This window comes from Danio rerio, chromosome 4, assembly GCF_049306965.1.
Source record: "Danio rerio strain Tuebingen ecotype United States chromosome 4, GRCz12tu, whole genome shotgun sequence".
NCBI lineage: Eukaryota > Metazoa > Chordata > Actinopteri > Cypriniformes > Danionidae > Danio > Danio rerio.
Window position 1 is genome coordinate 5,194,450 of NC_133179.1, and position 12,164 is coordinate 5,206,613.

Genomic DNA, 12,164 nt, shown 5'->3' on the forward strand with positions numbered 1-12,164 from the left:
AGAGACCAAAATGCTAAATATATTCAATTCTACTGTGTAGAGAACAGACAGTCTTAGGAGCATAATCATAATGGAAAATATCAAATTATTAATAAACAAGAAGCAAAATAGTTGGATTTAGAAAATATAATTAATATTTAGAAAATTGCATTCTTATCATCTAAAAGGGAATATATATATATATATATATATATATATATATATATATATATATATATATATATATATATATATATATATATAAAAAAAAAAATATATATATATATATATATATATATATATATATATATATATATATATATATATATATTCGATAACAGTTCTTTTTGGTAACATTTATTATAATGTATAATTATTATTATTTTATTTATTATTATTACTTGATAAAATTGTCAGTTTTGGCATTAATATAAATTGTAAATGCAATAAACTATAACTCAATTAATTTAACATAATATTAATTTAATGGACCAATTATTATTATTTTTTTTATGAAATTCACTTTATAAAATTGTCAGTTTTTGGCATTTATATACATTGCATTTACGATAAATGTAAACTGCGACACATTATATTTAACAATGAACATGCAATTTATTTGTCAAAAGTATATATATATATATATATATATATATATATATATATATATATATATATATATATATATATATATATACTAAACACAGTGCTCAGGATAATTGAGTACAGCCCATTTTGAAGAATATGTTTCTCCATTTCTCAGTAAATATAGGCATTGTATTTTGGTGAATTTAAACAAAATAGATTTATTAAACAGATATATTTATTAAAGTAATCTTTTATTCACCAGACATTTAGAAATTGAAAGCTAATACAATTAAATTCAAGCAAAAATAAATTACAACCTACAAAATTTCAACATTTTTCCTTTTTTTTGCTCTTCTTGATTTTTCCTCTTTTAAAATCTGTATTTAATATTTTTTCTATAACATAAATATGGGTGTATTAGTTTTTCAACTGTTCTCATGTTATTTTGTTAGATCAGCTTTAGATTTGGCTTCAGTACTGATTAATCTAATGTACTGCACAAATATAATATTGTATAGCTTCCTATTTAAAATATGAATTTAAAAGAGAGATTTGTGAGGGGGTTACTCATATATGCTAAGCACTGTCTTGAGATATACTGATGCTCATTGTTGTCCTCCACTGCTCTCTGACATGACTGTGCTGTTTTGCAGGTGAAGGCCGGCTTTGGAGTCAATCTGATCGGTGTCTTCGTGGTGATGTTGGCTATTTTGACGTGGGGTGAACCGCTCTTCCACCTCAGCCAGTTTCCCACATGGGCGGCAATGCGAAACGTCACGGGCAGCTTGTAGCTGTGATTATGGATGGTGGACATTGGGTTTACACTGAAGGAGGCACACACACACACGTCATTAATGCCTTATTTTTTTCTCCGTCCATGATGCTTTGCACCAGGAGGATGCAGAACGGTGGAAACTATTCTTACACTCCTATATCTAAGCATTAGGCGTAGATTTACAGCTGAACGCACAAGTGTACGTGCCTACAAAACACAATCAGTAATGCTTGTGTGTGTGTATGTAACATATCTGGATGCTTTATTGCGGATGTCTAACAAACGTCGGCTAATTTACTTGAGAGGTTTGAGGGAGATTCTGCATCCGACAACGTCAGAAATCTGATAATAGTTTCTTACAAAAATGTTACATGTGGTTTGGTTACAGAAGATTGTTACAAAAGAAATTCTCAATCATTAATCGATTAAAGCAGTTTTTGAAGGTGGCCGTTGATCATTGTACATACAGGAAACTAACATTTTCTATTGTTGACCACCAACAACCCATTTCATCTCTAAAACACAATAAAAACACTGTATTTTTGGTTCATTTCTTTATTTTGCCTTTCACACATTCATACAACATGCAGGCTCATTGGGATAAATGATCATAAATTAGAATAACAATGTGAAGTCAAGAGTCCAGTGTTTTGTTTTCTCCGAAGCTCGTCATCGCTGGTTATAATTTTGATGCTCCTTCAGTTGGTTCATAGCCCTCCTTTTCGATTTTCTCCTTGTACTTTAAGAAGTCCCTCCGTTTAGAGAAATATTTCACCTGTCAAGAAAACAATAGTGTGAAAAAGATGTGTACTTGATTGTACTAAACATGCACTGCTACTGTAAATCAAACGCTTTAAAAGACTACATATTTTAAAAACTATTCTTAAGTATAAAATATTCCTTCAATTAACCAAGAATAAATTATATTTTTACTAATTTTTATTAATATATATATATATATATATATATATATATATATATATATATATATATATATATATATATATATATATATATATAAATCATTCATTCTCTTTTCGGCTTAGTCCCTTTATTAATCTGGTGTCTCCAAAGTGGTTTATGCAGTGGATGCTCTTCCAGCTGCAAATCATCTCTGGGAATATATATATATATATATATATATATATATATATATATATATATATATATATATATATATATATATATATATATATATATTTATACATATATAAATATATATATGTGTATGTGTGTGTGTGTGTATGTATATATATATATATATATATGTGTGTGTGTATGTGTGTATTTTTTAGCTCAGTTAAGAGTGCAATATTAGTTTACTTATCAATACTGCGTGTTTTTGTTGCAATGCAATGCAAATTATTCTTTACTACAGTTTTCACTTTTTAATTAGTGCTTTTTTCTAAAATAGTTTTCCCCTTTATTCCTCAAAATGTCATTAAAAGTTTTCATTAAAGCTTTACTAAGTCAATAAACTACACAGAGAATGATTACATTACAAATTTTGATATGAAGTAAACATCATAAAGTACTTAACGTGTAATAATGCATGTGATAGTTCAAAAGCTACAACATGCAGCATTGTGAATATCTCAACTAAGTAAGTAAACAAAATAAATTTTTAATATTGCATCTATTGAAACAATGCGCTTCAAATTTATCACAAAATTTACCTATAATTTACGGCCTTATCGCTGTGCTTTAAAGGGGAGGGCGAGGCTAAATGCATGTTTTGGCGCTCTTTGTTTGCAGGAACTCTCTGATTGGGTGATTTTTCTACACACTGCATGTGGTATTTCTGCATGAATTTCATTACTAAACGCAATTGTTTTTTTTTTGTTGTTGTTTTTTTATTTGCTTGCAAACAATCTGGCATATTTACAACCTTACACCTCATGACAGGTCTGTCTTTAACAGTTTATTAGTTAATGTTGCAGTACTTTAGTCCCAGAACCTGTCTAGTCGTTTTTGTAACAATGTTTCTTTGATGTTTTTAAAATGTAACATGTTTTAGAACGTTTAGAACATCCATATAAGACGTATAGGTGATGTTCAAAGAATTCTAAAATGGAACGTTGCCTTAGAACAATTCCGAATTATGTTTACACAGCATTGGAACGACGTTGTCAGGCAATGACGGTAAAGTCTAGAAGGTATACGGCAGCGGATACTCCCATCAATATAGTTTGTGACACTGTACAACACTAATTAATATTTTTACATTACTGTTAGGGTTAGTAGACGGTAATAAAACTATTTAATGGTGCATTTAAAATATAATCTGAATAATACTAGGTATAATTAATATTTTTACATTACCGTAAAGGTTGGTTTTAGGGTAGAAGTTAATAAAACACACTTTAATAGGTAATTTAATTAATAAGATGATTAATACTCGGTATAATTACTGTTTTTACATTACCATGATGGTTAGGATAGGGGCAGACGTTAATAAAATACAATAGATACAAATATTCTTGTTAACTTCCGGACGCAGCTGTATCCCTTCTAGCAACCTTTCCATGACAGCTGCTGCAATTAAGTTCATACAGCAAACAGGTGTCGTCACGTTTATGTTTCTGGCCTCAGAATTATTGAATATGGTGTTATGGACTGACCCACTGGGCAGGACAGTTGGCTTCAAACTCTCGCTGGTGTTTCTCGCAGGCTGAAGTGAGATCTTTGTTGACGTCCAGACACTTCCAGAGCTCATCTCTTGCGTCCCAGCAGGCTTTGCGCTGACTGGCGTTAGGAGCGCTCATCTCTGTCTCTCCTCACTCTATCTGCAGGTATATACATAACACTCACTGTCCAAACTACATCCCAGTAACATGAATATGAGGATCTATTATCAGCTGACCCACTGTAGCGTAATTATATTTCTATAGAATAACAACATTCTGGCCTCTAGTGAAATAATAATACTGTAAACGCTTACCAGGTACGATTAATCACCTCATGGAACTTCTGTAAATATATTAAACTCATATACTAATATTAATTAGTCATGCTGAAGTACACAGAATCCCAAGGACGCCCTAAGCATGTAGGAAGAAATGCAACTACACGTCGCCTGCTGATGACCCAAGCAATTGCGTAAAGGTTAGTTCTGTCAGTGACCGCTAGATGACGCTATTGTAATATTTAGTTCTAGTGGAGTATGTAATACTAATGTCTAAATCAGGGGTGCCCAAACTTTGCTTATAAACGACCAAAATCCAAGCTTGATTGAAAGCTGTGGGCCGAAAGTAAATATACTGTAATACATTAAAGTTGCCATGGCTAATTTCCTAATTTATTTCATAATATTAAAAAAAATGCTTCAACCATTTGTACTAATGCATTGAAATTTATGAACTTAAACGAATGGACATATTACAATAAAACAATTTTTAAAAATCAAATCAATTTATAAAACAATGGAGTTCGATGCTGAATACACTAATCATGCATGCTGTACCTAACTTTGTCTTGTTTTGCACGCTGATGTCTTCTGCTTTTTCCCCTATTCCTTAAGTGACAGTATGTACATTTTTTTTTTAAATCTTCATTTATTTACATCATTTAATTTAGTTCGCTTTGTTTTGCAGCTCAGTAATAAAGCAAACAAGGGTTACATTAAAATAGAAAGGAGAATGTCTGGAAAAGGCTTTTTTCAACCCTTACCTATCATTTTCCCTCTGACTTGACAAATCAAAGGACACAAAGGGCCAACTTTGGCATGCAGACCCTAGTTTGTAAAATATAAAATGTATTTATTTTTTTAATTAATATTTGTACGTATACATATCATCAATAAGCAAACCTGCATTATTTATTAATACAGTGGTGGAAGTACAAATATATTTTTATTTGTCATTATTAGTCATTTATATTTACTAAAAGGTATAAGAAAACAAACAAAATAGGGGTCAACAACAGCAACAATAATAATAATATTAAATAGAAACATAACAGGGGTCAACAACAATAATAATATTAAACTTAAACATAATAGAGGTATATAATAAAAATAATAATACACATAATCATAATAGGGGTCAACAACAACAACAACAATAATAATAATAATATAAAAATAAACATAATAGGGGTCAATAACAACAACAATAATAATAATAATAATAACAATAAACAAACAATAAGGTCAACATAATAATAATAATAATAATAATAATAATAATAATAATAATAATAATGAACATAAACAATAGGGTCAACAAAATAATAATAATAATAATAATAATAATTATTATTATTATTATAAATATTATTATTATTATTATTTTGTTGACCCCTATTGTTTATGTTTATTATTATTATTATTATTATTATTATTATTATTATTATTATTAATAATAATAAATTAAATTAGACTTTTATTTTATTTATTTGAATTTAAATAATAACATTTTATTTTATTTCAGTTGTTTTATTGCAATATTTTGTTACATTTTTGTTGTGAAATATTATCGAGACTTTTGAGTTTGTACATTTGCATAATGTTTTTTATTTTAATATTACCATAATTTATTTCAGACTTTACATGTTACTTTTGGAAAAGTTGTAATATAAATATGAATGTGGAATATATATGTTATAGAGGATATATGTATTTAATATTATTATTATTATTATTAATATATCTTCTTATTTTTATGTACTTTATTTTACACAAAATAAATAGATTTCCTATAATCTTTGTTTATATATGATATAACTTACCTTTATATACAAATGTGAGAGTGGTGTCAAAACAAAACGCTATGTCTGACCATTTAAAATAGCCTTTTCTTATCAGACTCAGTGAATGTCATCAGCATTCCTGTTTTCCCCCCCACAGAACTGGCCATTGATGTCTGTAACACTGGTCCTCATTACTGGCTCATAGAGTTACTCAAGTGTCTATTGATGCCAGAGTACAATTTTCAGCAGTACCTCAAGGGTTTGAGCCACAATCTAATGGCAAACAAGATATTTCAGAGATATTTACCACTGATTTCTCACGCTGTTCAGTTTTTATGTCTTTCATTTCATCCATCATATCAGTCAATACTCAGGAAAGAAAGTGCTTTTTTTGCTGCTCTATTCAATGTTTCCTCGTGCTCCTGATCCCAGTGACTCATCGTGGCCATTAACAAACAGGAATTAATTGTGTGTGGGAATGCTATTGAAAGTGAGCTCTTTTGTCGAGACAGAGAGTGGCCATTGTTCGGTGCTGAATATTAAAGAGAAAGAAGAGAACAAACATTTGCACTTTCCGATAAACCCTGAACCATTTCAAGGGGTCCTTTTTTGTGTGTGCACAAGACGTAATATAAGTCTCAGGTGTCCCCATAACGTGTTCAGTTCAAAATAGCACACAGATTATTCATAATACTGTTATATAAATAGGAAATGGATGCAATAACACAATTATTTTTGTGTGTTTCTTTAAATGCAAATGAGCTGCTGTTCCCCACCCCCTTTCTAGGAGAGGGTGGAGATTTTAACAGTTTGTGCCTTGGTTACTTTGGCAGCAACAAACAAAAGATCTGCATGGGTTTTAATGTCTTGTCAATTAAATAAAAGTGTTAAACTTGAATCTCTTTCTCACGTCAAGGTTATGTCAAAACAAACAAGTTTTAGGATAGTTGATTATATTCTGGATGTGTACCAGTAAATTAGATCTGTAAAATAATGTCATTCACACGGGGCGTCAGTGTCAACGCTTCCAATTCCCTTTGAATGGGCAACATCAAACATTGCCGAACTGAATTGTGGATCCGTCGACGCCACTTCATCAGTGTTGCTTGCTGCCGGAGTCGGGGCTGTTTCTCAATTTGCGTTCTTGCCTGTACTTGCAGTCTTGATTCTTTGTGAAACGTCATCAACCATTGCTGAAGTACTGTTCCAGTTCAAAGTTCACATCTTGCCAAGTACAGATGAAATTCCCGAATGTGTACTTACTCTGCCCCTTTTGTCAAGGATGCATTAAGAGGTGACTTGTGCAAACTTGTGTAGTAGTATCACAGAATGCATTGCATCTTGTCCAGCGAAAGCCAATGGCGGAGGAGAAAACCTAAAGATTTAAAGATACTTCTTTGCTGTGTCACTAAATAAAGTTTTAAGAGATTTTCAGGTGAAAATGTAGTTGTTTTAAACTTGAATCGGCAGTTTATTCACAAAGGTAAATAGTGCATGTTTGTTGATGTGCTTATGCAGCTTCTCCACGATGGATGTCTAGTTCTCCAGCCTCCAGTTTGGCCATAGTAGAAATGGTCGTGCCCAACTGAACCTGGTTTTTCTCAAGGTTTGTTTTCCTTCACTTTTGCAAATTGGTGAAGTTTGTTCCTTGCCACTGTCACCGCTGGCTTGCTTGGTTTGGGACTTGTGGAGCTGCGCATCGATGGATTTGCTCTTCAGTGTTTGGACTTTCAGCTGTGGAAATTCAACCACACTGAACTGAACTTCAACTCTGAAAACTGGACTGACACCGTTTCAATTTACTTTAGTCTTTTATGTGAAGCTGCTTTGACACAATCCACAATATAAAAGTGCCAGAGAAGTAAAGATGAATTGAATTGAATTATGCGGACTCTGAGCCCCAGACTGTCAGCGGGAGCTCTGGAACACCTCCCCTACCAAGAGCAGCTTTAATCGGCCAGTCCATCTCAGATGTACCACTGGATCTCATCTTTCCATTGTAAATAAAACATGATAATTAATACATTCTGTGCATACACCTACAACCCCTTGTGTTGCACGCTGTTTGTCTCTGTTTACCAAATTGCTTAACAGTATTGTTATTTCTTTTTGTGTACGTCTTGTACTTTATACTTGTATAATGTCCATTGTAGTTTATTAAATTTGCTAATCAAAGACAAGAGCCTGTGTATAATAACGCATTATACTTCACGTTAATAGTGATTTTTGTTTACATTTTCTTAAATCAGACATATTGATTTATAATATTAATATAACATTAATGATAAGGCCGTGCTTTACACTGCTGTTCCATTTAAAGAAGTACCCGACTTGTTGCCTCACATCCTCGGGAGTTCGTTCTTCCAAGTCTGAACTTTGTGTACTTAGAATTGAGAAACAGCCTGGGAATTTCTCAACTTGTCAAGCGCCAATGGAGTAGTCAGCCAATGAGATCACTTTATACAAATACCCTAGCTCAGACAGTAGCCGATTGTGGAGTAATTTCATTGGCTGACGCTGCTATGATGATTGTGTCATCCCCAATTTCAGACACACCCTTTGTCAAGCGTTGACGCTGAAGCCACGTGTGAATCGGCTAAATCGGACATGGGAAGACAACCCAATAATAATGTTACCCAACCAGGCCCCATCTCATTGGGCAGAAATGATTCAAATTCAGTATATTATGATGTGTTTGTCCTCAATTTAAAACATTCACAGGTTTACTTTACTTTGCTTGCTTATAAAGAAATTGGTAAATTTGCAGATCTTTCCCAAGCTTAAACAGCAGCATTATGCATTACAGTACAGGACATAAATGCATAATAGGACCCATTTAAAAGATTAAGAGGGTATGTGAAGTGTTTACAAGGATAGTTGTGTGTTTGTGACTTCTGTGCTCTGCATTTGTTCACTTTGAAGTGCAGATTCTTTCATCAGGATCTGTGTTTTTGATTGTCTGTGGTGTGCGATTACGGGTCAGCTTTGGGCTGTTGGATTTATTCCCTGTCTGTTGCTAAGGAACTGAGATGCGGCATAAGTTGCAGTCATGCTTCTGAGTTTCAGCACCTATTAGCGATCAAAGTGATTCCAGTAATCCGCAGTGTTTTAATAGTTTAATAAGTGCACCCCGGGGACCGGCACACCAAATCATCAAATTAGCATTCCATAAAGACCCAAGTCAGGACCCCGTAAAAGCATGATAAATGACTTTAAAACGCTGCAGCTCGTGAGGATTACAGCTGTGAACCTCATTACTTACTCTATCACATGTCCAAACATTCATTAATAACTGAACAATCCTTTGCTCTGCTGGCATGAAAACAAGAAAACACAGTGATTAATAGCGCATCTGTGCATTATTTGTGCTCGCAGCAATCTAGATCTGCAAGTTTAAGATGAACTTTAAACGCTGGCTTGGATGGAAGTTTCCAACAGTTTGAAAGATTGTTGGAAGTTAGAAAGTTTGAAATGTTGCAGGTCCCCCATCGATCCTACTTGCAGTGCAATAGTGGCATTTATAACACAAATAATGCTACAAGAGATGTCACCGGGGTATCTTTTCTAAAAGTACACATTTGTAACCTAAAGGGTCTTTATTAATCCCTCAAGGGTAAATAACATGTGCAAAAGTGTACCTTTTAAAATTTTAAGGTACTAATATACAGCTTTGAGATACCAATATGGACCATTTAAGTACAAATGTGCACCTTTTGAAAAGGTACCACCCCAGTGTAAGCTCTTGTACCATTATTTCTGAGAGTGTAGAAACTCTGGGCCTCATGTACAGGTTTGTGCACAGGCCAGGGCCCCCTTTTTGAAGATCATCTACCAGAGCTGGGGTCCCCCTCAGTAAAAATAGAGTACTTGGGGTCTGTTCCCCCTTGCTGAAGACAGAATCTCCTCCTAGATTTCACTGTGGGCCCCTCCTAGCCTCTTGGCCCAATGTACTCTTTACTTCTTTCTCCTACATTTTACACCCTGCAGCTGTGAGTGGGATATGAACTGGTGTGTATAACAGGGGTGATTTAACAAGGATGCTGTAAACCAGGGGTTTTCAATTCCAATCCTTGGGACACCCAGCTTCTCCCCCCTCCTCCCTTCCCCACCCCCTGCACATTTTGAATATCTCTCTGATTTGACACGCAAGGATCAGTTCATGGATCTCTCTGTTAACAAGCTGTTGATCTCAATCAGGTGTATAAGGGAAGACATACAAGGACTGGAATTGTGAACCACTGCAATAGACCGCAGCTTTAGCATCAGTTATAAGCATCATTCTTGGGGCTGGTGGGAGTGACCTTTACCCTGACAGCCTTTATAAGTTGGCCTCTATAATGCTAAGAAGTTGCTAAAGTGTTCTGAGCAGTTGCTAATATAACCTCTTTGGTTATACTCTACACCACTCCATGCACTATTCAAATAGTTGTCTTAGGCATTGGAGGCAGGAGAACTGAAAAGAACTGCAGCCTCAAGCAAATGCCATAGTTTGTGCTCTTTTACCCAGATTTTACACAGAAATCGTAATAGTGTTATATTTATATAGCACTTTTCTGTGTACTCAAAGTACTTTACAGATTTAAGGGGGGGTCTCCTAAACCATCTTCAGTGTGCAGTATCCACTTGAATGATGTGGTGACAGCACACCACACCAGCTTATTGGTGGACAGGAGACAGAGTCATGCCTATTAGATGAAATGGGTGTGGTTAGGAGAACATGATGGGCAAAGGCCACTGGGCAAGTTTGGCAAGGATGCTGAGGACACATCCCTGCTATTTTGTTGAAGTACATCCTGGGATTTTTAATCCTCAGTTTTAATGTCTAATCTGAAGGACGGTGCACACTGACAGTATAGTGTTCCTGTCACTATACTGGGGCACTAGGACCCACACAAACCCCAGAGTGAGCAACACCTGCTGACCTCACTTGCACCTCTTCGAGCAGCAACCTTTTTTTCCCATGTCATCTACTATACAGTTACTAACCAGGCACAACTCTTCTTAGCCTCAGTGGGCAACCATGTGAGAGCTGCAGAGAGCTAGCTGTCAAGAACTAGCCTTCATCACCCTCATCCCATAAAACTTACTCCCATCCATGTCGTGACATCAATGTTCCCCCTCCAATTCCACCTATACTGATCTCAGGGGGATTCAAACTTTCATTGCCAGCATGGGAGCCAGGTACGCTAACAAGGACAATAAAGACCATGGCCTCTAGTGTCATCCGGTTATACGCCTCTTGGGGCCAGTGGAGTGAGGATTACCTGCACAGCTCTTACTAAATGGCTCCTATTACATTTGTCCAAATAAACTTCACTCCCATCTGGGTCACTGCACTATTGTTAACACTCGGGTTCTACTTGCTCCATTCCAAGTGGTAATTGAACTACCATTACTGGAGGTGAGCACACTAACAACAAAGCAGCCTCTTCATCCTCTACAAGTGTCAGTCGATACTGTGTCTCTTGGGGGCAAGGCCTTGAGATTTACTCACAAAGATTTTTACTAGATAGCCTTCATTACAGTCACTCACCTAAAACACACTACCACCTGAGTCATGGCACCAGTGTAACCCCTCTTGTCCTAGCTCTTGTTGGGATTCAAACCAGCATGGGAGATGTTTTCATTAAATGGAGTTGACTTGTTAACAAAGGTTCGGTAGCGGCACCGCACCTCACTTTGTCTATTTAACCAATCACCTCCTCCTTAAAACTTATTTAAGGCAGACCAGCCCTCTAGCACTGTTATTCCCGTTCTTTCGAACCCACCCTCCCTCTCTTTATCTCCTCACTTCCCATTCACAATCCTATAACCCTCTCTTCACTCCTAGGTTGAATCAGGGGGTCCAATCACTCTACCAAAATATTACAAAGATGGTACTCCCACTCTGAGTCTATGGAAATCATCGTAGGACGCCCGATCAACCTACCTACCTGTTCACTGTTTATCCTCTTACTTCCCTTCTCCTTTATCCCACTGTTCTCTTACCATCCCCTTCATTCCTACATCCCCTCAATAAAGAGTAGCTTAAAGTGTGGCATGGTCCATGCTGGTGAACAAGGGTGCTAGAATCGGTCACTAGCTTGACTCTTGTGATGTTAAGCCTGGTTTATACTTCTGCGTCAAGTGACCG

The 12,164-nt window shown here is 35.2% G+C and overlaps 3 protein-coding genes across 7 annotated transcripts in view; 2 read left to right on the forward strand and 1 right to left on the reverse strand.

Annotated features, from left to right (window-relative positions):
* Nucleotides 1-1,887, forward strand: part of slc13a4 (solute carrier family 13 member 4) — a 28,688-nt gene extending 26,801 nt beyond the window's left edge. Inside the window, exon 16 of one of the 2 annotated variants that reach the window (XM_005164503.6) lies at nt 1,221-1,886. In XM_005164503.6, the coding sequence (XP_005164560.1) occupies nt 1,221-1,358 (138 nt within the window). In that variant the 3' untranslated portion in view covers nt 1,359-1,886. 2 annotated transcript variants of the gene reach the window in all.
* coa6 (cytochrome c oxidase assembly factor 6) lies at nt 1,882-4,467 on the reverse strand. Its single transcript, NM_001327831.1, has 3 exons — nt 4,284-4,467; nt 3,964-4,128; nt 1,882-2,117 (listed from the first exon to the last, which is right to left on the reverse strand). The coding sequence occupies exons 2-3, from the start codon at nt 4,105-4,107 to the stop codon at nt 2,022-2,024; spliced, it is 240 nt and encodes a 79-aa protein (NP_001314760.1). The 5' UTR covers nt 4,108-4,128; nt 4,284-4,467; the 3' UTR covers nt 1,882-2,021.
* ptprz1b (protein tyrosine phosphatase receptor type Z1b) overlaps nt 3,841-12,164 on the forward strand; it is a 94,956-nt gene continuing 86,632 nt past the window's right edge. For 3 of the 4 annotated variants that reach the window (XM_073946915.1, XM_073946916.1, XM_073946917.1), the window contains exons 1-2: nt 3,841-3,904; nt 4,013-4,134. The gene's annotated coding sequence lies outside the window, so the exon portion shown is untranslated. The other variant, XM_073946918.1, reaches the window with a different exon arrangement.

What these genes read in the sequence shown, in the direction of transcription:
- coa6 (NM_001327831.1), bottom strand. Translation starts at nt 4,107, where the DNA reads ATGAGCGCTCCTAACGCCAGTCAGCGCAAAGCCTGCTGGGACGCAAGA. An exon ending in CCAACTGTCCTGCCCAGTGG is followed by an intron (nt 2,118 to 3,963) that starts GTCAGTCCATAA and finishes TTTTCTTGACAG; the next exon opens with GTGAAATATTTCTCTAAACG.